This window comes from Pteronotus mesoamericanus, unplaced genomic scaffold, assembly GCF_021234165.1.
Source record: "Pteronotus mesoamericanus isolate MK-2021 breed Mesoamerican mustached bat unplaced genomic scaffold, CSHL_Meso_final contig_221, whole genome shotgun sequence".
Taxonomy (NCBI): domain Eukaryota; kingdom Metazoa; phylum Chordata; class Mammalia; order Chiroptera; family Mormoopidae; genus Pteronotus; species Pteronotus mesoamericanus.
The window spans coordinates 6,019,955-6,047,699 of record NW_026555092.1 but is presented as its reverse complement, the minus strand read 5'-3'; the positions used below and the strand labels follow the sequence as shown (position 1 = coordinate 6,047,699).

Sequence of the window (27,745 nt, the reverse complement as noted above, 5' to 3'; positions counted from 1 at the left end):
TACTTGGATCTACCTCCTGTTACCCAGCCTGCCTTGCTCTCTCTCCGCTCCAAGCTTTTGCACACGCAATTTCCCCTGCCTGGATCACCCTCCCCTGGCTTCTCCAGCCGGCACTTAAGAGCTGGCAGGGATCATGCCCATTCTCCCTGGGGCGGAGGGAAGAAATGCGCCCCCCCCACCCCCCGCTGGCTTTCCACTCGGTTAAGAAAATTCCTTCATTGGATGTTTTCTCTTTTCAAAAGTAGTAAATGCCTCTAAGGAACAAAAGGGCCGTACAGAAGTTTATATAAAGAGTGAGAATAGCTGCCCCACTGGTCGCACTCCCCAGAAGTAGCTCTGGTTCGCAGTATGTTTCAGACCTTTTCCTGTGAATTTACATTTAGCTTTTTTAAAATACAAAGTGGGGCTGTACTGTATATATCATTCTGCAACTTGGCCCCTTTCATTATTCTTCACATTTGCCCAGTGACTTGTCCACATGGTGATAACTTAATTGCCTTCATCCTATCATTGTCCTGTTGGGTCATTTCCACATTGATTATTATAAACAGCACCCTGAGAAACAGGCTTGTCCAAGGATCTTGTCACACCTGTGGGAGAGTTTGAGGAAGACAGATTCCCGGAACTGGAATTGCAGGGCCTCAGAGCATCCATCTCATGGATCCATCCTGTCTGGTAAATTGGGCTCCCACTTTCCCTGATGCCGCATTGTACCTCCCCCGTCCCTGCCACCACGAGCTCTGGGCCTGCCATAGAGGTCATTAATACTGTTGACAGGCTCGGGAAAGGATTCCTAGTGGAGACGACATTAGGGCTGGGCCTTCATGGACAGGCGAAGCTTCACAGTAGAGCTGCAGAGATGGGCGTTCCAGATGGAAGGCTCAGAATGAGCTAAGGTTCAAAGGCAGAAATCCCCCCTGAATGCAAAGGTCTAGAAAGAGGGCTGAGGGGCCCTGGCAGCCAGGAGCAATGGTCAGACTCCATCCCAGGTGAATAGGGCGGCGATAATGCCCATTCTCCCTGGGGCCGAGGGAGGAAATGCCTTCATCTCCTGCTCGCTCCAACCTGGGTAGGGTGCCCCTGAGGAGGCACAATGGATGGAAGTCTTTCTTTGTTCTTCCACCAGCCCAGCGCCCTTCTAAAGTGGCTTTTTGCTCTCGAGGGGACCAGCAAGATGGGCCTCCTGCAGACCCCCCCTGCCTTTTGCTCTTCTTGCTCAGGGAGCCAGCCTGTCTGAGGACTGAGGACCACCCCAGCTGTCCAGGTCGGGTCCTAGAGCGCCTCCCCACAACCCACCCTCGTGACCTCGCTGAGTGTCGTTCTCCCGCCCAGGCTTACCAGCCTCGAGGAGCTGGGTGGGCGTTTGATGATCTGGACTCTGCAATTAGATGCAGACAGTATGAAGCCTTGAAGGCTCTTGGAGGCAAGCGGCCTGACAGCTAGAATCTGGGAGACGGAAGGAGAACTGCAGGGGCTCTGGGAGAGAGAAGCAAGTCCGCTGCCCTGTGACTGCTCTGTGCCCGCCCGGCCCGGTGTCTCCACCCAGAACCCCGGGACCTGGAAGCCAGCAAAATTGTCCTCCTGCCGGGCTGTCCTGAGGCCCCAAGAAGTCCTGGGGAGAAGGGATCTCCAGGTCCTCAAGGTGAGAGATACCAGGGAGCAGACAGGGACCTGGGGTAAACTGAGGAGGCTGGCGGTGCAGCAACAACTGTGCTAAGAGGTGATGACAAAAGGGCCAGGAACCTACCGTGTGCGGGGTTCCAGGCTGGGCACCCAGGATCCACAGATCAACCCTGTGAGGCAGCCGGAGAGTTTCCCCCTTTTTACTGACGGGGAAAGTGAGGCTCCAGGAGGATAAGTCGTTTGTCCACAATCACTGCCAGGGAAGGGTGCAGCCGGAATTGGACTCCAGTCTCCGAATCCCTGTTGTTGGTGGCCCTGGGTATGGGGTGGGACGTCCAGCATCTCTGTCTCTGGGACTTCAGGGAGACCTGGACCACCGGGCAAGATGGGCCCCAAGGGTGAGGCAGGTGAGCGAGTGAAACCCAGCCCTCTTCTTCCCGTGCTCTGCCCCGGGCTAGAAAGGGGGAGGGCTCTGCTGGGTTGCTGCTTGGCCATTGGCTGCGATTGCCCCCCTGCAGACGGACGGAAGGCTGAGAGGGGTGGGCAGGGTTAGGAGAAGGGCCTGCGCATCCTCCCCTCTGGTGGTTCGTGGGCATCCCCTCAGGGATACGCAGACCTCGGCGCTAATATTCCATCTTTCGTCGAGGCAGGAGACCCAGCGAACCTGCTCCGGTGCCAGGAGGGTGAGGCAGCCCTTGCAGGAGCCCAGAGCTTGGAACCAGGCGGTGCTGGGGTGCTGGTGGACTACCAGGTGTGGTCCAGCCCTAGAGCTCCTTGCAGGGACCTGAAGGAGCAGAGAGGGCTCCTGAGGACCCACACTTAGCCTCTTCCATTGCCCATGGGGTGGGGGTGGGGGTGGGGTCACAACTTGGGGGCCTCTCAGTCCATCTCCCCTCCTCCAGGCCCCAGGAGCTGCCAGGAGCTGCTCAGCGGGGGCGCCACCTCGAGCGGCTGGTACCATGTGTGCTTGCCTGAAGGCAGAGTCCTTCCAGTTCTCTGTGACATGGACACCCAAGGGGGTGGATGGCTGGTGAGTGTCAGAGAGAGGACTCACAGGCCAGGCCCACACCAGCCCTTTGGCCCCCAGGGGGAGCCAGAGCCCCCTGGAGCCAAGACATTTCTCAGAGTAAGGCGCAGACACACTTTATGAGCTCCCAGGGGACCTGAAGTCTCAGAAGGCTTCACGGACAAGGTGACATCTGACAGGGCCTTGAAGGCTGTGTAGAAGTTCTCAAGGCACATGACGTGCAGAATGTCATTCCAGGCAGAGGGAAAGACAGACGCAGCGAGACAGGACAGTACAAGAGGGTTGCGAGGTGGCGGGTGGACCACGCAGGTGAGCTGAGAGCAGGTACGAGTGGCTGGCTGAGGCCCACTGGTGTGGGCCAAGGCGGATGAAGGCCTCGGCAAAGGCCAGTCCACGGACAGCACTGAATGACTGACTGGGGCTCATGGGGGTAAATGGGGAGCCAAGGGAGAGCTTTAGGCTGGGAATCGCCAGGTCAGACTTATGTTCTAGAAAGATGACAACATGGAAGATGCATTGCAGTGGGGGACAAGAGTAGAAACAGGGCCCAAGTTAGGACTGCAGAGGTTCAGGTCGGAGAAGACAATGGGCAGTGGCAACAACGGAAGTGGAGGCGCTCAGACTGAAAGGTATTTAGGAGGGAAACTCTATGGAGCCTGGGGACTGCTTGGCTTGAAGGGGGGCTCCAGGGTAAGGCCAGGAGTCCCTCTTGGGCCTCCAGAGGTGACCTCTGTGCTCTAATCATAGTAAATTAAAGCCAGTTATTTTGAACCTGACTCCCAGCAGAACTGACCACTTCCAGAAGGCACGAACGACATTTCTATTATTTCAGTCTCCCCCAGGGCTAGCAAGGCTTTGGTGTGAAGTTTACAGTTTTGCTGACGCTAAAAGTTAATAAGAGAATGTAGAGTTCCTCGATATATTCACAGGCAAAACTCACTTGAACTGACGCTTTATCAACAAGCCCCCAGTCCAAAGAGGCAGGGGACGCCTGCCGCGCCTCACAGTGTGCCTGCTCTCCGCTGCCACTGCCCCTGCTTCTCCTCGTCTCACGCCAAGCCTGGGGGAGTGGCCCGTGTGCTAGCCTTCCCTGCCTCCCTAGGTGTTCTGTGGATTTCTTCCGCTCTTGGTCCTCCTACAAAGCAGGTTTCAGGAATCAGGAGTCTGAATTCTGGCTGGGTAATGAGAATTTGCACCAGCTGACACTCCACGTTCCCAGCAGGGTCCAGGGAGCCTGAGGGGCGTTCCGCTGGCATTCCGGGCCCTGAGGGTTCCTCCTCCCTGCCCTGCCCTCCGCCCCCACCCGGTACCTGGGAGCTTCGGGTGGAGCTGGAGGACTTTAATGGCAACCACACCTTTGCCCGCTATGAGTCCTTCTGCCTCCTTGGGGAGGCGGACCACTACCAGCTGGTGCTGGGCAAGTTCTTAGGGGGCACTGCAGGTGAGCAACCCTCAGGCGGGGCCCTGGAGTAGGTGAAAAAGGTGAGGGATACTGCCACAGCACTGGCACTGCCTCCATAATGACCCAGGATAAGTCCTTCTCCTCTGTGGGCCTCAGTGTTATCATCTGAGAGATGGCAATTATGAGGCAACGCGGTGCAGGAGTAAGGAATTTGGGCTCATGAGGCAAACAGACCAGCTCTGTCATTTACTAACTATGTGACCCTGGGCAACTTCCTTCCCTGTCAGAGCCTCAGTTTCCTACACTGTAAAAGGGACAAGGAGGCCGGGAGGGAGGCTGTGGGAACTATCTGAGGCCCTGTTGAGTGTTAGCATTATCTGCTTTGGAAGAGGATCGAGGGGAGGTTTTTTTCAGAGGAACAGCGACTGTTGAGGAAAGACTTGAAAGAGGGAAGTGACATAAGGAGCTGCCTCAGGAGAGCCCCCTCTCCTGCCCCGGCATCTGAGAAGCCCCTCCCAGCTCTTCTTGACAGAGTTGCTCAGGCTGCCGCAGACAGACGGGAGCTACAAAGAGACACAGGAGCTAGAGGGAAGCTGGGGATTCTGGGAGGGGACAAGGCAGGGAGGGGAGCCGTTGGCTTTGGAGCCACAGTCTTGAGTTAAAGTCCCAGTGCCCCCGTGACGAACCTTGGGCGAACACCCTGGCTCCTTGGTGCTGCTGTTTTCTCATGGGGCCTGATAACACCCACCTCTCATTTGTTCTGAGGCTCCTGTGAGGTAATCTCTTCCAGGGCGCCAGGCATGGTGCTGGCACCAATGTGCCTCCTGTCCCCTCCCTGACAGGGGACTCCCTGAGCTCTCACAATGGGGAGTCTTTTCCCACCTACGATGCTGACCATGATGCCAAAAGCAGAGGCGACCGCGCAGTGGTTGTCCACGGTGCTTGGTGGTACGGATCCTGCTATCGAGCCAATCTCAATGGACACTATGTGATGTCCCCCACCGCTGCCCACAAGTTTGGCATTGACTGGGCCTCAGGCCTCGGCGCGGGCCAACCTTACCGCAGGGTTAGCATAATGCTTCGCTAGGGCACGCTGACAACGAGCACCCTTATCTCTCCTGCACAGCTTCCGGACCCTCGGCTACCCCTCCCCATTGCTAACTGCCTCTGCTCGGCTGTCCACTTTTAAAAATAAAATCATTTTAACCCTTTCCTGGCTTGCAGAACTGTTCCAGTTACTGGGGAAACCTCAAGAGGGTGGAGCTGGAGGGTGGAGTAGGGACACAGGTTTTTAGCTCCATTGAAGAAAGACTTCTTTCAGTCAGGAAGATGAACGGATAAGCCTCCTAAGGTAATAAGGTTTCCGTCCCTGGAGGTACACAAGCCAAGGCCAGGAGAACATTTAATGAAGGACTTGGGATTCAAGCGTCCACTGACAGTGTCCTTGGGCCCTCTGGGTCCTGCAAGTGGGTGGTTTTGTGGTGCAAATTGCAATTTTCTCACCTTCTCTGTTGCCCACGACTGTCTTTTATAGGTCATCTGTTTTCCACTCCAGCCTCTGTTGTAAACCAGATTCTCATCCTTGGCTACTCTCTGGTTCCAGTAGGGGCTGGTTTAAATTCAGGGTAAAACCAAGGAAGGTACATTTTCTTCAATGGGACCACAGGTAATGAAACAGCAGCTATTGAGCTAGCATTTATAAAGCAGTTAATCTGCCAGAGCCACATTCTAGAAAGTGGCAGAGCAATAAGTACCCGTATTTTGCCATGTATAATGCACACCCATGTTTTGTGAACATTATACATGGGATTATTATACCCATGGTATGTAATCCTTATACCCATGTATAATGCACATTCTTATTTCTCCCTCAAAAATTTGGGCAAAAAGGTGCACATTATACATGGCAAAATATGTCAGTTAAGAGTCTGATATCTGTAGTCTGATAAGGAATCCTGGGGATTGCATTCAGCTCACGTGGCTGAGTGATCTTGGACAAGTTACTCAACCTCTCTCAGTCCCCAGTTCCTGATTTCAGAGTCCACTGAAGTTTACACCAGGGTGCTGCCTCACTTACTGGAGAAGGGCTGGAGTTCTGGGGTTCTCTTTCAGGTGGGTAGAGAAATGTTTGTGTGAAGACTCTTAAGTCCCATGGTCAGGTTTTGAATGGACGTGAAAGGTCATCAGATTGGATTCTGGGGGAAGTAGCCTCCCTGGCAAGGGGGCAAACTGGGGTGCTCAGATGCCAAGTCCCATACCAGGGCTGATGGCCTCCAGGCAGGTGGAGGGACAGACTTTCTCCATTCCAGTTCCTCCCTGGAGAACACCCACCCCTCTTCCCCATGCTCTGCACATCCTGATGTCTCTGGAGATCCATTCATTCAACAGATCCCTGCAGGACAGGGCCTGTAATTCACACCGTTCCCCTAGCCCAGGCCTGGGCACCCGTATTATGAGCTCCTGTTGTGAGCAATCCACAGTGGTTGGCGTGCACAGTGGCACAGGCTGTTCCGGAAGCGCCTGGCTCAGAGGTTCTAGCTGGATAGCAGGGAGGAGAGAGGCTGAGTCCCGGGCCGCTAGGGAGCAGTGCTGCCCCAGGGCCGAGGGTGGGGCTTTCCGGGTCGGCGGGAAAGGGCTGGGCCCAACCTATATATGAGGGCAGAGAAAACGACGGTGGACGCTCTCCTGCGGAGTCTGGGTGGTGCTCTCCTGCGGAGTCTGGGTGGCGGACAGGGTCGGACCGATTCCCGGAATCTCCCACGTGACTCTGAGCCACGGATCACTGGATGCCCCAGATTCCCGGGACCCAATTCCCGATTTCAGATCCTCACGACCTTCCAAGTAAGAGACTGCATTTCGCCCTGGACTCCAGATTTTGGAAACGGGACCTCTGGCGGGACTTTGGATCTCCAGATCCCATAGGAGATTCCCGGTCCCAATCGGATTCCCGGTCTCGAGATCCCGGACACATCGCCCCTGGCTCCTGTCCCGCCCCGGGTACCCAGAGCACGCCCGACGCCCGAGCGCCCCCGCATGGCGGGGCAGTGCCCGCGGCCCGAGGCCCTTGAGCGCGCCGGCAGCTGTTGGCAGGACCCTCTGGCCGAGGCGCTGAGTCGGGGCCGGTCGAACGCAGCGCCCCCCAGCCGGGGCTGCGCGCGAAGCCGGCCTCTCAGTGTAGTCTATGTGCTAACCCGGGAGCCGCAGCCCGGGGTGGAGCGCGAGCGAGGAGCCGAGGCGGAGCCGCTGCCGCTTCGCTGCTTGCGCGAGGCTTGCGCGCAGCTCCCCGGGTCACGGCCGCGGCCGCAGCTGCGCAGCCTGCCCTTTGGGACGCTGGCGCTGGGAGATACAGCAGCGCTGGATTCCTTCTACAACGCCGGTGAGCGCGCGCTGGGCTGCGGGACCAGGATCCGGGGCGGACTTAGGGTCTTGGGTTGGTCCGAAAGGGGAGTGGCTCACTGACTCCGGGGAGGGACCGAGATGGGTGCGGGATCGGGCTAGAGATTAGCAGATCCAGGCCCGGCTTCGGGGTTTAGGGTTGGGACTTCAGCCCTCTGGAGTAGGCACCTTGCGTAAGGAGCCGGGGTTAGGGTTGGGCCGTTGCTGGGAGCCCGGCGGTGTGGTGTGTTTTAGCAATGGGGTTGGAGAACTCCGCCTCGGAATGATTTCACGGGAGTTTATGAGGGCGGATCCTGGGAGGTGGAGCTTGGACGAGGAAAGGGCCTCCACTTGGGGGACTGGAGTTCAGGTGTCCTAGCATATTACTTCCGAGACTGTACCAGAGAGGCAGAAAGGGAAGCGACGGTACTCGACTGACTGGATTTTGAGCGAGGGAGCTTAGGTTACGAGGCCCTCACACCCCCGAGGCCGTGGGCGGGGCTCGAGGCGGGGCAGAGCCGCTTGGGGGTGGGGCCAGAAGGTGGGTTTTTTCCAGGGCGAATAGTCTCTTCAGCCTATCCTGGCGCCTCCCAATACTTATTTGTTTACCCGAAAGTCCGGGCCCCAGTGCTTGCCGGATGTCCATAAAATCGCAGCCTAGAAAATGAAGGCTCACTTGCCCTCTAGGACCCAAAAACATAGAGTCATAGACAGGCTTACGAATCACATATATGTCAATACACAGGCCCTTCACAGACCCCGTCACACTCAGAGTTCCAGTCACAATAAGCTATACACACACAAGCACACATCCAGTGCAGAGTTATCTACACACAATGCTGGTACCTTTCAAGAGACTGGGTTGAGGACTCAAGGAAGATGACTGCCGTGTTGGCCCAACTCTTGCTTCTTAAATGGCCTAGAACAGCTTCCGGGCTGGTGAACAGCCTCCTCTTCTCTGTGCCCAGTGTGCACAGGCTCTGAACAGTGGGATGAGGGTCCTGGCTCATTGAGCCAAACTCCTCTCCTGCAACACCACAGATACTAGTTCTGTGTAAGAGCCAAAAGGACCCGAAAAAGGGGAAACTGAGGCCAGGGACAAAATTGGATCCTGCTGGAGTCACACTGGAAGGCAGGCTGAGCCAAGATGGATCTCCAGCCTCCTCCCCTACCAAGCTGGGTTCCGGGGCTCAAAGCCTCCACCCGTGTGCTCGCAGACGTGGTGGTACTGGAGGTGAGCAACTCCCTGGCACAGCCTTCCCTGTTCTACCACCTTGGTGTGCGTGAGAGCTTCAGCATGACGAACAACGTGCTGCTCTGCTCCCAGGCTGACATCCCTGACCTGCAGGCCCTTCGGGTAGGTGGCCAGGTGGCTGGCGGGGGCAGGCACCGGGTGGGGGTAGAGCCCGCCCAGAGCATCAGTATCTATCTGTTCCCTGCAGGAGGACATTTTCCAGAAGAACTCTGTGAGCAGAAATCCTCACTCCAACATGCCCTTTGACTTCCATTATGACCTCTGACCTCCCACTACCTTTCCTGGCCTCCTCGGTCACCTCTGATCTCCCTAATACCCCCTGACATCTGTGTGACCCTCTGTTCCCTATTGCTTCCCTTCCTGCAGTGCGCCCCTTCCCTACTATTCTAGTTCCCACTGGTCCTGATCTCTGACCCCCTCACTGCCCCTCTCTAACCTGGTGCTAACCTCTGACTTCTACTGATTCCTGCCTCCTTCCGACCAGGATTGTGTTGGCAGCTACACGCTGATCCCCTATGTCGTGACAGCCACTGGTCGAGTGCTGTGTGGTGATGTAGGCCTCCTGAGAGGCCTGGCAGATGGGCTAGTCCAGCCTGGAGTGGGCACTGAGGCCCTGCTCACACCCCTGGTGGGCCGACTTGCCCGCCTGCTGGAGGCCACGCCCACAGACTCTTGGTAAGGGGGATCCAGAGAAGGTGTGCCAGGAGAGGGTGCAGTGGCGTGAGCTGAGGGACAGACCCCACCATTTTCTCTCCTTCCTTCCCTCTCCTGCTGTGGACATCAGTGGCTATTTCCGGGAGACCATTCGGCAGGACATCCGGCAGGCCCGGGAGCGGTTCAGCGGGCAGCAGCTGCGGCAGGAGCTGGCTCGCCTGCAGCGGAGTCTGGACAGTGTGGAGCTGCTGAGCCCTGACATCATCATGAACTTGCTGCTTTCCTACCGTGATGTGCAGGTGTGCGCAGAGAGGCAGGTGGGGCGTAGCATTCAGTGTCAGACAAATCCGTGTTCAGCTCCTGGCTCTGCCACGCTAATTATCCGATGTCTCTGAACTTCAGTTTGTAATGGGGATGATCATGCCACTGTCCCCCAGGGCAGTTGTGAGGTTGGGGCACACAGTGAGTTCTCTATGTAAGGTGTAGTGTCTGCACCACCTGCCAGGCCTGAGGGAAGTGTGCAGAGGATGGTGGCGGGAAGGTAGGATGTCAGGGGTGGAGGGGATGCCCCAGCTCAAGGTTTTCGTCAGGGTTTAGGTGCCAGTGGGACCCACCAGAGGCCATTGTGTCAGTGCGTGCTGTTCCCTTGTGCAGGACTATTCAGCCATCATTGAACTGGTGGAGACGCTGCAGGCCTTGCCCACCTGTGATGTGGCTGAGCAGCACAATGTCTGCTTCCACTATACATTTGCCCTTAACCGGTGAGTGGCAGAGCCACACTCAGGTCATAGCCACATGGGAACATGGGTCCCTACTGTATGACGTCATTGCTGTCTGGGATCAATGCTGTTTAGGGAACTTGCTGATTAGGGTCACACTGATGTCTGATGATCCTGTTGTTCTATTGCTGCTGCCCAGGGTGGGGTGAGGTGGTACCCTTGGAGAGGTCACAGCTGTCGAAGGTCACCTCTCTTCAGAGTCACTGCAGCTAGAAATCACTTCCATCTGGGATCACTACCTCTAGGAAGGTCGGTGCTGACCAGGGCCATTGCCATCCTGGGTTCATTTCTGTCAGGCTCCTGGAAGGGTCCCTGATGATCAGCATCTGGGGGTCTCCAGGCATGGGACAGGGCCATCAGACAAGTCCCCAGCCCATCTTCCCCCTTCCCTAGGAGGAATAGGCCTGGGGACCGGGAGAAGGCATTGTCTGTGCTGCTGCCACTGGTACAGTGTAAGGGCTCTGTGGCACCTGACCTATACTGCATGTGTGGCCGTGTCTACAAGGACATGTTCTTCAGCTCTGGCTTCCAGGAGGCTGGGCACCGAGAGCAGGCCTATCACTGGTAAGGGGCACAAGCAAGTGGACAGCGGGCTGAGGCGTGGGGCTGTGGGCATCAGTCCAGCCTTGCACCCCTCTGCCCGACCCCCAGGTATCGGAAGGCTTTTGATGTCGAGCCCAGCCTCCACTCAGGCATCAACGCTGCTGTGCTCCTCATTGCTGCTGGGCAGCGCTTTGAGGACTCCAATGAGCTCCAGCTCATCGGTGAGCCTCAGTCGTGCACCCTTGTCCCCCCAGTAGGGGCTCAGGTCAGGGAGAGAAAACACTGGGCTTGCGCTGGGACTGGGTTCAGCCCCTCTTGGACCTATTCTGTCTGAACTCACACCTGGGTCCTCATACCTGTCGTAGGCCCTCATGAGCCCTTAAGCCCAGAACTCTTTGTTCCTTAGCTCACACCTGTGTTCCTTCCACATGTACTTGTTCCCAGACCTACTCCCACCTGAGATCATGTCATACCTACATTTTCACCCACATCTGTGTCTCTGCCTACATGAATGTTGTGGCCCATAGCAGGGCTCTGCCCACAACGACAACCACACTGACTAGGGCCCATGCCCCTCTCTCCCAGGTATGAAGCTGGGCTGCCTGCTGGCCCGAAAAGGCTGTGTGGAAAAGATGCAATATTACTGGGATGTCGGTTTCTACCTGGGAGCTCATATCCTTGCTAATGACCCCATCCAGGTGGCACTGGCTGCAGAGAAGCTATACAAGCTCAATGCCCCCATATGGTAAGTGGCCCCGTCTTCAGTCAGCCTGGCTTGTGCTGTCAGCTCCTGTACCTATGACCACTGGCCTGAGCCCTGAACCAATGACCTGGCCCCTGCCAGTGCCTATGACACACAATGCTCACATTCAGTTACTCTCCCTGGCTAACTGGTGCCTGCGCTGAGTTGAAGACAACATTGCGCCTGCAGGTACCTGGTGTCCATGATGGAAACCTTCCTGCTGTACCAGCACTTCAGACCCACACCAGAGCCCCTTGGAGGGGCCCCACGCCGTGCCCACTTCTGGCTCCACTTCTTACTACAGTCCTGCGGGCTGCTCAAAACTGCCAGTTCCCAAGGGGACCAGTGTTTGGTGAGGCCCGTGGGGGTAGGGGACCTGGGAGAAGGGCAGCCCCCTTCTGACCCCACACTCCCTTGTCACCTTCAGGTCCTGGTTCTGGAGATGAACCAAGTGCTGCTGCCCGCAAGGCTGGAGGTTCAGGGTATAAACCCAGTGAACGCAGTGACCCTGAGCCTGCTGGAGCCTGAGGCCCAGGTGCAGTTGCCACTGAATCCCCCAACTCACTGCTAAGCACCCCATCTCTCTAGCCTTTCTTCCATCCCCAGGCCCCTCTATTGCTCCCTGGCCCCCTTCTGTGACTCACTTGCTTTTCACAGGACGGTCCCTCCAGCTGGACCTTCTCAGTCTCCTCCATCTGCCGTGTCAGGTGAGGGGCAAGGCCTGGGCAGTCCAGGTGGGGCCTGCTGCCAGCTGGCCTGGCGCTCAGTTCTTCATCCCTTCCCAGCACCTCCAAACAGGACGAACGCTGCTGCTTCCTCTACGGGCTTCCCCCGGCTCAGGACATCCAGCTGTGCTTCCCCAGCGTAGGGCACTGCCAGTGGTGGGTGCAGCCTCTTGGGATCAGGGTACTCTGAGGGCTGGGATGCCCAGGGGAGTAAGGGAAAGGAAGGGATGTGGCCCAGAGCTGCTGTTGGGGGACACTATGCCCAAGGTACCCCTCCGGTTGGTCTGACCTCCCCTGCCCTCAGGTTCTGTGGCCTGATCCAGGCCTTGGTGACAAATCCGGATTCCAGGGCACCAGCGGAGGAGGCAGAGGGCGTGGGTGAGGTGCTGGAGGTGAGGAGGGGGGACTGGGAGACAGGAGATCGGAGAGGGGAAAGGGCTAAGAGCCCTGCCGACCCCCCTTTTCTTCCGCCCCCGTAGTTTGATTACGAGTACACGGAGACCGGAGAGAGATTGGTACTGGGCAAGGGCACGTACGGGGTCGTGTACGCAGGCCGGGACCGGCACACGCGGGTACGCATCGCCATCAAGGAGATCCCGGAACGTGACAGCAGGTGTGCTCCGCAGGGCGTGTGGGCGGGGCCAAGAGCTCAGGGGTGACGTAAGCGGGTCCAGCGGGTGGGACCGGGAGTTGAGAGGGCCGTCGGGGTGAGGGGGTGGAATCATGGACGTGAGGGTCCAAGTCCAGTGGGCCCAGGCCTGTGAGCAGAAAGGAAGAGACCAGGAGGTGAGGCTACAACCTGGAGGAGTCTGTGGGCTGGGTGATAAGGTGGAGAAGGTCTGAAAGGGGATTGTGAGCAGAGCAGACCCTGGGGGCGTGGCCTGGCTGGTGCTGGAGTTAGCTAAGCATCTCTGTCCAACTCCCTAACTGCCCCCAGGTTCTCTCAGCCCCTTCATGAAGAGATCGCTCTGCACAAACGCCTGCGCCACAAGAATATCGTGCGTTATCTGGGTTCAGCCAGCCAGGGAGGCTACCTCAAGATCTTCATGGAGGAAGTGCCTGGAGGTACCTGCCCTGCCTGGATGAGAACGGAACTGGAAGTGTAGGGCATGGGGATGGAGCCAGGCAGGGATGGAGAACCCTTGGGGGAAGTGAATCCTAGCGTGTGTAGGTGGCGTAGCCCAGAATTAGCTGACAGTGCAGCCGGGTGATAGAGTCTGGGCCATAGCATGGGTGTGTCTGGGCAGAGAACTGTGGGTGGGAGTAAGTGGGTGGCAATGATAACCTTGGACTGTACGTGCCCAGGCAGCCTGTCCTCCTTGCTGCGGTCAGTGTGGGGACCCCTGCAGGACAACGAGAGCACCATCAGTTTCTACACTCGACAGATCCTGCAGGGACTCAGCTACCTACATGACAACCGAATTGTGCATCGTGACATCAAGGTAAGCCCTGTAGCTGGCCCACTCTGGCTTGCTGTTAGGGGGAAAGGAGGAGATACAGCCCCGGACAGAGGCTGGCAGTTTAGACTTATTGGGCAGACCCTTTGCAAAGGGTGGGGAATTCATTAAGAAGGTTCCGCAGAGAAGTTCAGAGCTGAAGCCAAACCAGATGTCGGCTTCCAGAGAGGCTTATGGGATGGCAGCATGAGGAGGTTGACAGAGGCAGGGATTCCCAGGAGATGGGGTCCCGGGGTAGGGTCCGTTCTGTCATCAGGAGCCCAGCCTGATGTCCACTGAGCACAGTGTATACTCTACTCAGGGGGACAACGTGCTGATCAACACCTTCAGTGGGCTACTCAAGATTTCTGACTTTGGTACCTCCAAGCGGCTGGCAGGCATCACGCCTTGCACTGAGACCTTCACAGGTAACAGGGTGTCGGGTGGGGAGTGGGGATGCTGACCTGGGACAGAACTTTTGGAGCCTTCCAAGGAAAAGGGCTTCTCCTGGGCATGGAGTTGGAGTCTTAATAGGGGATAGAACCCAGGGCAGGTGATTGAGCCAGGGTGAAGGTGATGGAGCTTGGATAGCTGAGGACATTGAGTCTGAAATGGCATCCAGAAGTGTTGATGTGGACCAAAGTGGGCGGTAGAATTCAGGGTGGATCATGTAATCCAGGATATATCGTGGAACCTACTGCAGGTGATGGAGTCCATGAATGAGATGGAGCCTAAGGTGAGTGAGGAAGCTCAGATAGATGTTTGACGACCAGGATAGGTGACGAGAAGTGTTTTGGATGATAGCATTTAGGGCAGGTGCAGGCAGCCAAAGGATGATAGAGCCCCCTGCCACTCCTGTAGTGATAAAATCTAGATGAGCATTATTGCTACTGCTCCTGTCCTAGGGACCCTACAGTACATGGCTCCAGAAATCATTGACCAGGGTCCACGAGGGTATGGAAAGGCGGCTGACATCTGGTCATTGGGCTGCACTGTAATTGAGATGGCCACAGGTCGCCCACCCTTCCACGAGCTAGGGAACCCGCAGGCTGCCATGTTTAAGGTGAGACCAACTCAGGCCCTGCCTCTTGAGGTGGTATGGGGACAGACTGGGCCCTAAACACCTCTAAACTTAATCTTTGTTACCTTCCCTGCCCCCCTCCCCCCGCCAGGTGGGCATGTACAAGGTACATCCACCAATGCCCAGTTCTCTGTCAGCTGAGGCCCAAGCCTTCCTCCTGCGAACTTTTGAGCCAGATCCTCGCCTCCGAGCCAGTGCGCAAGCACTGCTTGGGGACCCCTTCCTGCAGCCTGGGAAGAGGAGCCGAAGCCCAGGCTCCCCCCGCCATGCTCCACAGCCTTCAGGTACTGTGCGTGTGGAGAGAGAGTGAGCACACTGGGGTGAGGGCTGAAGGGGCCCAGGCTGACAGTCTTGTCCCCCCCTTAGATGCCCCTTCAGCCAGCCCTCCTCTTTCCGCCGATTCAACCACGCAGTCCCAGACATTCCCACGCCCTCAGGCACCTTCTCAACACCCTCCCAGTCTCACGAAGCGCTGCCTCAGTTATGGGGACACCAGCCACCTCCGGTGAGAGCCCAGGATCCTGGGATGGGTGCACTTTATCTGGTTTTGCCCTTGCACTCCCTCCAGAATAAGCCCTCTTTGGGAACCTGGGCACCTTCCCCACTTGCAAGGATGGCATTTGGTGCCTACCTCCCAAATGCTCTCACTTGTATTTAGTTAGGGTGTCCCCTCAGTGCCAGGTTTCTCCCTTTAATCCTTGTAAGATAGGCCTGAAGGTTAGAGAGAGCCAGCATTCAAACCCCGGGGGGGGGGGGGTGGCTGGACGGTGTTGCCGCTAGCACGCTACTGGCCGCTCCCCATCGCCCTCAGGGTGCCTGAGGAGCCTGGGGCCGAGGAGCCCGCGTCCCCAGAGGAGAGTTCGGGGTTGAGCCTGCTGCATCAAGAGAGCAAGCGCCGGGCCATGCTGGCCGCAGTGCTGAAGCAAGAGCTGCCCGCGCTGGTGGAGAATTTGAGCCTGGAGCAAGAACAGGTGGGCGGCCCGCCCCAGCGCCCCCTGGTGGTCAAGCGCTGACAGGATTCCTACTGAGAGCCACCAACCCCAGCCCACAACCAGCATCTCTTGGCTCAAGTGGGAATACCCTTGACGAACCCTTTCTTCCTCCTCAGGGTCCCCACCTGGGCAGGAATCTTGTAGAACAGCTACTGCGCTGCCTCGGGGCGCACATCCACACTCCCAACCGCCGGCAGCTGGCCCAGGAGCTGCGGACACTGCATGAGAAGCTGCGAGCCCAGGGCCTTGAGCCTGCGTGTCTGCATGGATGGCTCTTTGCCTTCCCTGGTGCGGTAAGGGAGCTTTCTCACAGTCAGGGCTACCCAAGAACAGCTAATGAGCTCCCTGTGCTTGGAAATGTGCAAGGCCTTGATGTTGAATGATTTCATGTCTTCTCTGTGAAGACAGAGCCATTAGGGAAGGGACATCGGCCTAGTTCCAGCTTCTTAGCCCCTCCCTTGACTCCAAACCTGACCACTCCATTTGCCTCCGGCAGAAAACTTTCTAGACCTTTCCAACTCAAGCCCCACCTCTTTTTGAGGTTTAGCAGTCTCAGCAGCGCCCTCCTCCCTCTCCAGGTGAAGCAGATTCTCCGCAGGCGCCAGATCCGCCCACACTGGATGTTCGTGCTAGACTCTCTGCTCAGCCGAGCTGTAGAGGTAGCCCTGGCAGTGCTGAGCCCAGGTAGGCCGGGAGTGGAGCCTGCCTGCCTGCCTGCCTGCGGGCGAGGGTGTGGCCCTTGGGAGGGTGGCAAACACAAAAGGAGCTGTGATCACCAGGCTTGACCAGGAAGGAGTGGGTGGGGGGCATGACCAAATGGGCAACTCACAGACTGCCACTGCCTGGCCACTGCGCAGAGCCCTATGCACCCTCCACCAGTGTCTGGGGGTCTCAAATGGGCGCTCTTGCCCCTGCCTGAGCTCACCTCACTCTGACTGGCAGAAGTGAAGAAAGATGCAGTCCCACTGAGGTCAGAAGAATCCAGTAAAGAGGAGGCCCCGCAGAAGCAGCAGGAGACCGCAGTTCAACAGAGCCTGCTCCCAAGGGAACCTGAGCAGGGCCCCCAACGTCTGATGGTGCAGCTGGGCCTCTTGCGAGCAGAGACTGATAGGTAAGGCCCCTGGGGGCCATCCATAGCCTCTGTGTGAGCTTCACCCCAATTCTGTCCTCCCTTCCACTGGCCTTCTGCCATCCAACAGGCTGCGAGATATTCTGGCTGGGAAGGAACGGGAGTGCCAGGCCCTGGTGCAACAAGCTCTACAGCGGGTGAATGAGAAGGCCAGGACCTGTTCCCTGGCCTCAGAACCCCCAGGTGAGCGGGACCTGGCTGGAGAACACTAATGGTGGTGTGAGACAGCTTCCGGCAGGAGGCACCCCTGGATTTACTTGATTTCTCCTGGACAGCAGCTCGAACAGTGGACCAGGGCCTGGTGCAGTGGCTACAGGAACTGAACGTGGATTCAGGCACGATCCAGACAGTAAGGGGGAGTATGCTGGCTATCCCTGACCTCCACCAACCAAAGACTCCATCTCTGCCCATCTTTCAGCTCTTCTCAGTTTTTTCCTCTGATGCAGGGCATCTCAACATGAGTGGGTCACTTAGTATACCCCTCCCATTGTACAGATGAAAAAACTGAGGCCCAGAAAGGGGTGGGATCTGCCCTAACATGTTGGTAGTAAGAGAGAACTAGCTTCTGATTCTCTGGACACATCCTCTAAGTTTAATCTCTCCCTGTTTCTTGTGTGTGGGTCTTTGTCCGCACCCAGCTGCTGAACCACAGCTTCGCCCTCCATTCCCTACTGACTTGTGCCACCAGAGATGACCTCACCTACACCCGCATCAGGTATGCATATGGGATCATGCTGGCCAGACCCTGACCCCCAGATACAGGCTTGCCTAGTTTCCTCTCTGGAAACTACAGGGACATCAGGGTCCCTTGGGGACAGAGGGGCATTAGGCAGACAGTGAGTGCCAGAGAATGCCCAGGGTCTTCTATCTGAACCACATTGAGCCTGCCACCCCCAGGGGAGGGATGGTATGCCGCATCTGGAGAGCCATCTTGGCACAGCGAGCAGGATCCACGGCTGTTACCCCTGGCCCCCAGGAGGCTGAAGGAGGGCATCAGAGGCAAGAGGCCAGAACCAAGGATGGGTGAATGCAGAAGACAAGCAACTTATGAAACACCCACCCCAGGACCCAGGGGCAACTGGAGGAGGACGAGGACAGGGTGCGGGGGGCAGACCAACCACAGAAATGCCCCAAGCTCACTAAGCACCACTAGTGACTATTAAACAGGACTCTTTTGTAACTTTGGGCCTTGGCAACTTCTGAGGTATGCGAGGATCCTGGGACCAGCTCTCTAAAATCTTTATGCCTGAATCTAAATTGCCTTCACCTGGCTCCCTACACTTTCCTGGTTCTTTCTTGCTTTTACCCCATCCTCCCAACCCCAAGCAGACACCAGCCCCTTATTGCCCTTAGAATAGACTTTATTGACTTTCTCCAAGGGCAGGCCCTGAGATGGGGTCCAGACAGGGGTTTGGTAAGTCTTGCCAGGCAGCTATGTCCTGGGCATCAGGTTGGTTCTGAGGGGCAGAAGGCCATCCACCCACTCGCATGGTCGCTCCAGGAGTGTCTGCCACAGCTGCTTCTCCTCAGGTGTGGAATCCATCCAGGGCACCTGGAGCCCATAGCTGCTACCTGGGCAAGGGTAGAGGGCATAGTCACGTTGGATACCCCAGGTCCCAAGGAATACCTGCCTGGTCCCAGATTATGTACTTACACCCCAGTTCTCAGTGGACACCAAAGCTCCCAAAAGGGTAGATAAGTGCCCAAGGCTACATACTAAGCCCCTGCCTCCCAGCATTGGCTGCCCCTCGGAGCCTGTCCCACTCACCAGTGCCCAGGCTGAGGCGTGTGCCCCCCAGCTGTCGGCTGGCCAGGGTCCCGTGGTCCCAGAGGGAGAGCTCAGCACAGGCCTGGCGCAGGTCAGCAGGCCCGAAGCCATCATAAACCATGGTGTGGTTGAACACGGGGCTGAGGCTCCTTCGCACCACCCTTGTCCGTTGGCGGCTGGCCCGGCTGTCGTCAGGCAGCACTGAGCTGTGGCATAGGTGTGCTGGCATCGAGTGGCTGCCCCTCACATTCCACAGAACCAGCCAGCCACTGAGTTCTACCTGTGCTCCCTCACAATGACCATGGCCTCCAGCTCCTGCCCGAGACTGGCCTCAAACCTGCACGACCCTGGGACCTTTGCATTAGCCTCCTCTCAGGTCTCCTGCCAGAGTAATGGCTCTGAAATGGGATTTTGCTTCTCCTAGCTCAATGATCTGCACTGACTCCCTGCTGTCTCCCAGAGTAGTTTCCAAACTTTAAGCCTTGGAGCCTTTTCGGCAAGATAAAATATTGCTCAGAAGTATAAAACCTAAGAGAAAAACAATGCCTGGTTGAATCAGGGCTGGGATCTCAGAACTTGTTAGGCCTACCTCCATTTCACTCTCAGGGTGGGGCAGAACTGGGGGACACCACCAGAGGTTCCCCTGGAGCTTACTTTGAAAACCACTGAACTGCACGGCCTCACAGCCTGGCCTTGCAGGTCCTCCATGGAAGGGCCCTGTGACCTCCCAGGTCCCAGCCTCAGCTCTCCAACAAGTCCTAAAGCCACTGAAATGCAGCTCCTCAAAGATGTCCTCAACTCTCCAGGCTCAAGCTGTCCCCTTTACCCCTGCTCAGTGGTCAAAGCACATTGAGGGGAACAAGGGTAAGGGTGGTTGATTAGAAGGGGGTAGGGAGCTCCACTACAGGCAAAGGAAGGGAAATGGGGAGGTCCCAATATCCCTCACCATTGTATGTAAGTATCCAAGGATCCTGAACGAAGAGGCACGAGGTTCTGAGCTTCCTTCACCCAGAAGTGCAGCTCCCCGCTCGGGGGCAGTCCTGCACCTGCGGAAAGCCTTGGCTCAGGCCTCGCCCCAGGGACAGAGTCTCCTCCCCCCCCACCCCTTGTGGGACTGGATTCCCCAGCCTCCCAGGGGCCTGTCCAGCTTGGTCTCTTGTGGGAGGCCACTCACCCTCAGAGCCTGCAGGGACGTACTTGAGGGACAGAGAGAGCCACCCACGGCTGGGAAGGTCGTCAGGAGAGGGCAGGACCTGCGAGAGATGGTTGTCAGGGAGAGGGGACAGGGCCCAAGGCAAAGAGGCCACAACAGGCGCAGTCTCCGGACACCAATGGGGGCGTGGTTAGCAGGGAGGGCGGGATCTGCGGGAGCGCCGCCGGATCTTGGCACCCGGGGGTTCAGGTTTCCAGGCAGAGGGGAGGCTCTGCTGAAGGAGTCTAAGGGGCGCAGGGGACAGCTCCGCGGGGTGAAAACCAGAGATGTGTGCCGCGGTGCCTCCCTCCCCACGGGTCAGCTGCCTCACCCGGGGCTGCAGGGGGAGCCAGATGGCCTCAGAGTCCCAGTCCCACGTTTGCAGGGGCACGTCAACTTCGCCCAGAAAGATGTTGCGACCCAGGCTTTCGCGGTGCCACACAGAGAGGTTCAGCCTGCGGCCCGGGAGCTCGGCCTGCCGGACGGAGTACTGGGGGACAAGACATGCGCTTTCATGGAGCACCGCTGATGGCCCCGGCTTCAGAGATGCGGGAGTGTTGACTGGGGTGTGTCCTACCACGCTCCTTGCAGGATGGAATCCCGGGAAGCCCCGAAGGGCATTAATGGCAGTCTGAACGCTGTGCCCACCACTAGACTCCCTGCCGCTCTTCCGGCAGAATGGAGGGCTGAGCGACGGGCAATGACGATGTTAAGCGCTGCCCCTGCCACCCCGGCCCACAGGAAGGGACGTCCGATTCATGAATGAGGGGCCGCCCCGTCGTCGCACCCTTACCCGGAGAGTCTCGTTAAAGACTGGGTTCAGATTCCGTTTCTTCACAGACGTCTTGCGCTTGCTCTGCTTGTCCGGGAGGAGGTAGCTTTTCACGTAGCTGGAGTGGGAGAGGTGAGGACCAGATAAACGAAGAGGGGGGAGGCCCTTCCAGCACCTCCTCCCCGGCCTGGGGGCTTTCCTAGCCCCAGCCTGGGACACAGATTCATGTGCCGGGCCTCGTGTAGCTCTTTACAGCAGTCACCTCACTCAACCCCACGCCTCCCAAGAACGCGGTGACCCCCATTTTCAAGACCAGGAAACAGGCCAAGGCAGGTGGTGGTACTGGGGGTGGGGGGTGACAGCGGCTCCCTGGCGCCCCCGCCCGCCGGGGTAGGGCACTCACGGGTCCGAGCGGCGGCGCCGCGCGGCGGCAAGGTTCTGGCACTGGATCACGTGTACGCGCAGCTCCGCGGCGGCCGGCTCGTAGCGCAGCGCGAAGTGCACAGACCCGCTCACCTGCACTGCACTCGCCTCCACCTCCCCCGACAGGCTCATCAGGCTGCCGCTCAGCTGAGGGCGGGTAAAAGGGGTCGGGACGTCAGGACTGGGTGCAAGCTCTTGATGGGGCTGGGAAGCGCGGAGGGTTCAGATGGGGGTCATGGGGCAAAAGCGAGGTGATGCGTTAAAGGGTATTGGGAGGTAGCTTGCCTAGGGGCTGGGGTGTCAAGTCCGGGGGACGAGAGAGCGGTGGGGCAGGGACTAAGCGTTGGGATGTGAGGAGGGGAGGCGCCCCCGTCCCCTTTTGCCCCTCACCGTGGAGGAGTTGAGGCTGGACACAGAGGAGCTGCTGCTGAGCATGCGGTCGAGTGAGGGGCCCGGCTCCGGGGCCTCCTCTCCGTTCTCCAGGATCTCGGACACCTCCTCAGTCTGAGGAGAGAGGAAGTGACGGGGTCCCCGCATTTCTCAGCCCCGTCCCCGACAGCGCTCAGTCCGGACGGTTCGCTCCCCGCCCTCAATCTGCTCCGGGTCTTGAAAGCAGCTGCCGGCCGCTCCCGCCTACCTGGGCTGGGCGGGGCTGCGGCTCCTCCTCGCCGCGGGAGGGTGGCTCCGGCTCTGGGTCCGCCTCCTCCTCGTAGGCCGGTGCACCCCCTGGGCTGGGGGCTGGGCTGGGGGCTGGGATGGGGCGCAAACTGAAGAGCCAGCCACGCTCAGCCCGCCCGGAGCAAATTTGGAGGGAGTTTACAACCCCCATGCCCTGAAGATTGGGGCCCCAGTGCTGCCCTGGGGTCGTCCATAGAGACCACAAGCCTCCCCCCACCCGCAATGCTGGAAGAGGAAGGTCTACACAGGCGGTTGGAGTCACTGAAGAGTTGCCTTTGATCCCTGAAACCTCTCTGTGCTCCCCAACACACACCCTCCCACTTACCTTCTGGGGCCTCGGGCTCCTCCTCCTCATGATCTAAAGCCTTTGGGGAGACATATGGTGAGGGGAGATCAGGTCCCTGAAGAAAGCAAGGGGTAGAAGTCACAGTGAGGACTAGTGATGAAGGGATGAGAGGTTATGATGGGGTCATATGTCAGAGGCTCCAGCTGGCTGCCCCAGCTTTAGAGTTAGCACAGCCGTCAGGGCAGGGCTGGCAACTAGCTGCAGGACCAGTTGGGCCTGTAGTTCCCACCCCTTCACACTTCAGTGCCTGCTTTGCCTGGCTCCCAGGGTCCCATTAATGGGAGACAGTAGTATTTGAGTCCTAGAGCTCCCCCCCCCACACACACCCCCACCCCTCGTACCCCATTCCACCTGTAATAGCTGGATCCAGAGATTTCCTCACAGGTCCATACTCCCACTTGACAGAAGAGGATAACAGAGGCCCAGACCAGGGTCTTCTGATTCTCAGTCTGGGTCTCTTTCCCAACACACCCCACCTCCATGCCACTGTACATTCGTTTGTTAGTTCATTCACTCATTACTTGCCTCAGCCTCACTGAGTCTCTCCTGGGACGACTTGTCTATGAGGATCCTAGGAGTAGGGAGAGGTGGCTCTCAGGGATGGGACCCAGGTGACTTGTGGGCACCCTCCCCTCCCTGCCACCCCTACTCACCTGGGCTCCAACTCCTCTTCAGTCTCTTGTCCAGCAGCCTCAGCCTCCGTATTGCTCTCCAGAGCCTGGTCTCCTGTGTGCAGGTGAGAATTTCTGTGAAACCCCCTCCACAGAAATCTGGCCCTGGGAGATGCCATGCACCTCCCATAGCCCACTGAGGGGTAGTACCCAGCCAAAGGAACAGTACGAGGGGCAGCTGGGACTGGAACCCAGGGGCCCTTTACCTGTCCACATATCCTGGGTACCCTGGCCTGCACGAAGCCTACCCTGCTGTAAGGATTTCCTCTCTTCCCTGGAGCTCTTCTTCCTGCGGATAGAGGCTCGGACAAGGTCAGAGCCAAGGTGGGCATGGTGGTGCCGTTGGGCGCGTGCTTCCTGGAACCAGTCCCCCGTCATGACTTTCAGCTGCCCAGGGTCTGCCAATGAGGCCCGGAGCTTCCTGGAGGATAGGGGAGGCCGTGGCTGTTACCACTCACCCAACCAACATTCTTGCCACCCACTATGTGCCAGGCCCTGTACCTGGGGCCAGGGACACAACAGCAAATCAGACTTGATCCCTACTCTGGAGGAGCTCAGGCTGGTGGGGAGACTGAGTCTGGAATACACAAATACACTATAGAGAGGCAGGTGCCATGATGGACGGGCCAACTTTGAGATAAATATCAAACTAGGTGCTAGTGTCAGTTGTAAGCAATTATCCATTATAAGACTGCCAGAGTGTCTTGTTGATCATTAGTAGTTCAGCTATACTATAAAACATTTTTACTGAAACTAGTGTCTAGAAGCAGAGGTTGTCTGTGTAGACTGTGGGGTCACCTTCCACTCCAACTCAATCTTCCTGAAAGTAGCTTACTCTACTGTAAATTCTGTTATAATTCTGGATTGTGTATTAAAAAAAAAAAAAGGCCAACTTTGCCTGTGGAAATCCAGAAGGGCTTCCCAGAGGAGGCAGCATTTGAATTGCTTCTTAAAGGACAAATTGGAGTTCTCCAGGTAGAGAAGGAGAAGAATTATTATTCGTTAAAGTGACTACTCTGCACCCTGGCTGGTGTGGCTCAGTGGATTAGGTGCCATCCTGAAAACCAAAAGGTCTCTGGTTCAATTTCCAGTCAGGGCACATGCCTGGGTTGCTGACAAGGTCCCCAGCAGGGGGCATGCAAAAGGCAACCACACATGGATGTTTCTCTCCTCTTTCTCTCTCCCTTCCCCCTCTCTAAAGATAAATAAAAATAAAATCTAAAAAATATGTAAACTTTTTTAAAAAATAAAAAAAATAAATAAAGTGACTACTCTGCATAATCTCTCCTAATTCTATGAGGAAGTGTTCCTTAGCCACACCTTGCAGGTGAGAAGAGTGGTGCTGGGGATCAGGTAAGTTGCTGAAGGTTATGTAGCTAGTAGGTGTCTGTCCCTAAGCACTACTTGTAAGTCCCATGCCCATCAGCCACTGTGCTCGTCCAGGAAGAAGGAACGGCCTAGAAGTGAAAGGTGGGTGTGTTCAGGGACTGTGCAGTGCCTGAACGGCTGCAGCGGACACTCAGTGTATGCGTGTGAGGGGTGGTGGTTACTGGTGGAAGATGAGATGTGGGAGGCTGGCAGGGACCAATCAGGGAGGCTTGTGGACCAAGCTTAGGAGCTTGCCCCTGACACGGATGCTGGGGAGCCATGAGGGGGTTCAGCAAGGTGTATTAAGGACAGATCTGAGGAGCCCCAGCTGCGGTATGCTGGGTTGGCCGGAGCCGGCAAGCCTGGAGTGGGGGAGGCTGGCGGGGAGCTGTTGCAGCCTCCCTGGGAGAGGTGATAAGCTGAGCTGGCCAGGAGTACAGGGAACCAAAAGGCAAAAAACAAGAACTACTCAGATATCTAAGAGGCTGCATGTTGGTGGGGGCAGGGTGGAAGCTGCCCAGCCCCACAGTGCCTGAGGCCCCCTCCTCCTGGGCTTCCTGCTCTGCCTCACCTGACCCGCCCCTCCTCCAGCTGGCGCAGGTGGGCATCTCGCTTCAGGACTTCAGCGATGGCCTCCTGCTCCTCCTCCGTCAGGAAGCTGAGGTCCAACAGCTCGCTGGCCTTGGGCTCTGGCTCATGCGCCATGAGGGGGCAAGGTGGGGCCCAGAGCCCCTCTTGAGATGGGTGGCCACTCTGGGGCATCAGCTGGGCCGGTGCCCCCGCTGAGCACACATGGCTCCCTGGAGGCAGAATGGGGGTCAGGTCAAGCCCTAGACAAACATAGGGCACATCCTGGAGTTGACTGCCCCTTTCTGCCCAAGTATTTGCTAGGTGGTGAGCAGGGTACAATCCCAGGAAAGCAGAGGTCAAGGTGGCATGAGGTGCACCCATGGACACAGGCATACACTGGACCATAAACACACTCAGGGACACACTTAAAGGCACAGAGATACACGTGCACACACACTGATACATGTAAACAACTTCCCACACCTAGTCACACATGCACAACTGACACACACACACACACACACACACCTGTTCCTCCATGTAGGGCCGTACACAGTCATAGGCCCAGACCCATGCCCAAACCAAGAGATGGATCTAACATATTCTTCAACCTGCACACAGGCCCATGCACACGATGGGAGGCAGGACCCACAGGGCAGGTTCACCTGTACAACAAACCCTGGGACAAAGATTTGTCCCTAGATAACACACAAATCACACAGACTTTTGCACACACAAATTGCCACTCCCCACCCAACTGGATTGTGAGCTCCTTGAAAGCAGACACAGTAGAGACTCTTACCCCCAAAGCTAGTACTTTGCACACAACAGGTGGTTGGTAAAAGCTTGATTAATTAAAGGAAGAAATACATCTGCACACACCTGGGGAATGAACTCACACAAACACTCACCCAGACACACAGGCACACACAGATCTGCTCACCCTCCAACCCTGGAATCTCCCCTCCTTCCATCCTTCACCCCCACCCTGCCCTGGCCCATTCGGCCTTCCTGTCTGAGGCAACCTCCTCCCCAGCCTACACCCTTAACTTCCTCCCACCCCCCACCCCTGAGGTAACTGTCACGCCCACTCCCACAGGCCTCCAGCCTGGGGATTCCCTGGCTGCCAGGCCTGCCCTCTTGCTCAGATGCCTCTTGCTCTGGCCACATCAGTCCCCCACCCCCCTGACCCAGGATCTGGCTGGGGTCCCGGTGGTGGAGGCCAAGTGCTGACAAAGCAGCTCCGGCTGCTCCCGTATTGTGGTGACTCCGGAAGCAAAACATTTGCCCAGCCCCGAGGGGCGTGTGGGTGTGTGGACGTGGCAAGGGGCCCATGACCGGGCCACAGGCAGAGCGGAGCCATAGTCTGAACCCACTGGGTAGCCTTTCCTCCCCGTCCCTCCTGTGCCCTCCCATGCCCGGACACCAGGCAGGGCTGCATGTAAAGGCAGGTCCTGGCTTGTGCCCGCTGCCTGCGTTCTGTGTCCTCCCGGCTGAGTCAGTGTCAAAGCCCAAGTAAGCCCTCTCCCTACTGCCTCACCCTTACCCGGGAGCCTGGGGTCCCTGCATGTGTCCCCCGGGCATTGTGTATCACCTGTGTGGATGTCTGCGTGCTCCACATTAACACTAGTTCCTGCAATGTCTACTGTGTTCAAAGTACTGGGTCCTGCAGGTGGGGGCTCTTCTGAAGCCAGTGTGCGAGCCCATGGCAATGTCTCTGTTCAGTTGTGCTGTTCTGAGAGTCTGAGAGCAGATATGTCTGCAAACTGAGGATCTATGAGCCTGTTATATTTTGCCGGCATGAATATCGTATCACTGCATGTGTGTCTGTGTGTCATGTCACAGTGTGATGCTGAATGGGTGGCTGTTGTCTGTGTGATGTACTCAGTGACTTTCTGGGTGACCATGTTGTGTGGTGTATGTGCTGTGTATTTCCTACTCTGAGTTGTGTGTTGGGATGTTGTCTCTGGTACCTCAAGGGTCACCAGGGGTGTATGTGTGTGTGTGGGTGGGTGGGTGGGGCAACAGTCTGTAAAGCTGACCTGCTCTCCTGCGGGTTTGCCTGGGGCTGGGCTGTGGGAAGCTAAGCTCCGAATCCCCAGCAGCACAGGCCTCCCCACAGTCCCCTCTCCTTCCAGAGGCAGAAACAAGTACCTGCTGTTTCAACACTATGGGACAGACCCATTGGTCAGTACAAGGGTCTATCCATCTGTCTGGCCGTTCCAGTCCCAGACACGCTCCCGCCTCCCCCATCCCAAAGTCCCAGAGGTGCTCAGGATACCAGGTGGCAGTGCCTGCCCCTCAGGACACTAGCAGGAGACACCTGTCCTGCGGCATGTTACCTGTAGGGGTCCAGTATGAAGGGGGCACCTTCGTAGGGTGGCCCCGGCTCGCCTGGAAGCCGAGTTTCAGGGACCAGGAGAGGAGCAAGTGAGGGACTAAGGCTGACTCAACCGGCTGCTTGGCAGAGTAGCTGCCCCACTCGGAGGAGGAAACACCTTCTCAGGAGGGCCTGATGCAAAACCGGGCCTGGATTTTCGTTCCCCAGGGGTGTGTCCCAGCCTCTGTTTTCAGAACACCCAGAGGTGATTTGCTGGGCGGGGTGTGTCTGGGACTTGACCCCAGCTCCATTGTAGACTTACTGTGTAACCCCTGTCACCTCTCCCAGCCTTGGCTGCCCCATCTGCAGAATGGGTAGCAGCCCCACCCTGCCCACTGAGGAGCTGATAGGAACTTGCTTTGAAAGCAAAGTTAGAAACCTTTCTAAGAACCAGGTTAATAGATGAGTTGCAGGCTGCAGTCCGACAATTCTAAGCAGAGTTTCTGCTCTGCCACTGTGTGACTTTGAGCGGGACTCTTAACCACCCTGAGCTGCAATTTCCTCTAATGCAAACTGGGCAGCAGAGTGCAAAGAGCCTATTAGAAGGGAAATAACAGTGCCTGACAAAGCGGGTATGTAGTGGGTACCAGGTGTCCTCTCTCCAACACAGTCCCTTTTGACAGCCACTGCCCCTCCTTGTCCACATATGCCTCCTGGGAAGTGCTGGCCGCGGACAGTATAGCTGCTCTCTCTGCCGTCCTGGGCCCCGCGGCTTGAGGGGGCCTGGGCACCTCCAGGGCCAAAGTGAGGCTCCCACACGCCCTCTGTCTCTGGGAAGCCCCTTTGAGCACCCCACTGTTTCCAGATTCTGCCC

General features: G+C 57.4%; 3 protein-coding genes across 5 annotated transcripts; 2 read left to right on the top strand and 1 right to left on the bottom strand.

The window, feature by feature from the left end:
* Nucleotides 1–1,038: 1,038 nt before the first annotated feature.
* FCN3 (ficolin 3) lies at nt 1,039–5,139 on the top strand. Its single transcript, XM_054572198.1, has 10 exons — nt 1,039–1,069; nt 1,163–1,264; nt 1,547–1,642; nt 1,986–2,030; nt 2,274–2,306; nt 2,526–2,756; nt 2,888–2,939; nt 3,753–3,860; nt 3,955–4,091; nt 4,895–5,139. The coding sequence occupies exons 1-10, from the start codon at nt 1,039–1,041 to the stop codon at nt 5,137–5,139; spliced, it is 1,080 nt and encodes a 359-aa protein (XP_054428173.1).
* Nucleotides 5,140–6,736: 1,597 nt separating this feature from the next.
* Nucleotides 6,737–17,867, top strand: MAP3K6 (mitogen-activated protein kinase kinase kinase 6). Of its 3 annotated transcripts, none has more exons than XM_054571813.1 (29): nt 6,737–7,428; nt 8,645–8,784; nt 8,870–8,893; nt 9,167–9,357; nt 9,467–9,635; nt 9,991–10,097; nt 10,509–10,679; nt 10,767–10,879; nt 11,244–11,403; nt 11,590–11,752; nt 11,828–11,935; nt 12,058–12,107; nt 12,186–12,281; nt 12,430–12,517; nt 12,605–12,738; nt 13,063–13,190; nt 13,431–13,567; nt 13,884–13,989; nt 14,467–14,624; nt 14,734–14,926; nt 15,009–15,147; nt 15,454–15,613; nt 15,751–15,927; nt 16,213–16,318; nt 16,577–16,745; nt 16,834–16,946; nt 17,042–17,112; nt 17,402–17,478; nt 17,661–17,867. In XM_054571813.1, the coding sequence occupies exons 1-29, from the start codon at nt 7,086–7,088 to the stop codon at nt 17,788–17,790; spliced, it is 3,921 nt and encodes a 1,306-aa protein (XP_054427788.1). In that variant the 5' UTR covers nt 6,737–7,085; the 3' UTR covers nt 17,791–17,867. The 3 variants fall into 3 exon arrangements, with proteins under 3 accessions (XP_054427788.1, XP_054427787.1, XP_054427789.1); XM_054571812.1 differs by having other exon boundaries at nt 17,039–17,112; XM_054571814.1 differs by lacking the exon at nt 8,870–8,893 and having other exon boundaries at nt 17,039–17,112.
* Nucleotides 17,868–18,139: 272 nt separating this feature from the next.
* SYTL1 (synaptotagmin like 1) lies at nt 18,140–26,999 on the bottom strand. The gene is made up of 15 exons (XM_054571501.1): nt 26,894–26,999; nt 24,553–24,781; nt 22,862–23,034; nt 22,596–22,668; nt 22,468–22,513; nt 21,922–21,997; nt 21,556–21,668; nt 21,309–21,422; nt 20,899–21,065; nt 20,517–20,613; nt 20,055–20,213; nt 19,706–19,784; nt 19,478–19,577; nt 18,532–18,737; nt 18,140–18,335 (listed from the first exon to the last, which is right to left on the bottom strand). The coding sequence occupies exons 2-15, from the start codon at nt 24,741–24,743 to the stop codon at nt 18,196–18,198; spliced, it is 1,734 nt and encodes a 577-aa protein (XP_054427476.1). The 5' UTR covers nt 24,744–24,781; nt 26,894–26,999; the 3' UTR covers nt 18,140–18,195.
* Between the last annotated feature and the right edge of the window lie 746 nt (nt 27,000–27,745).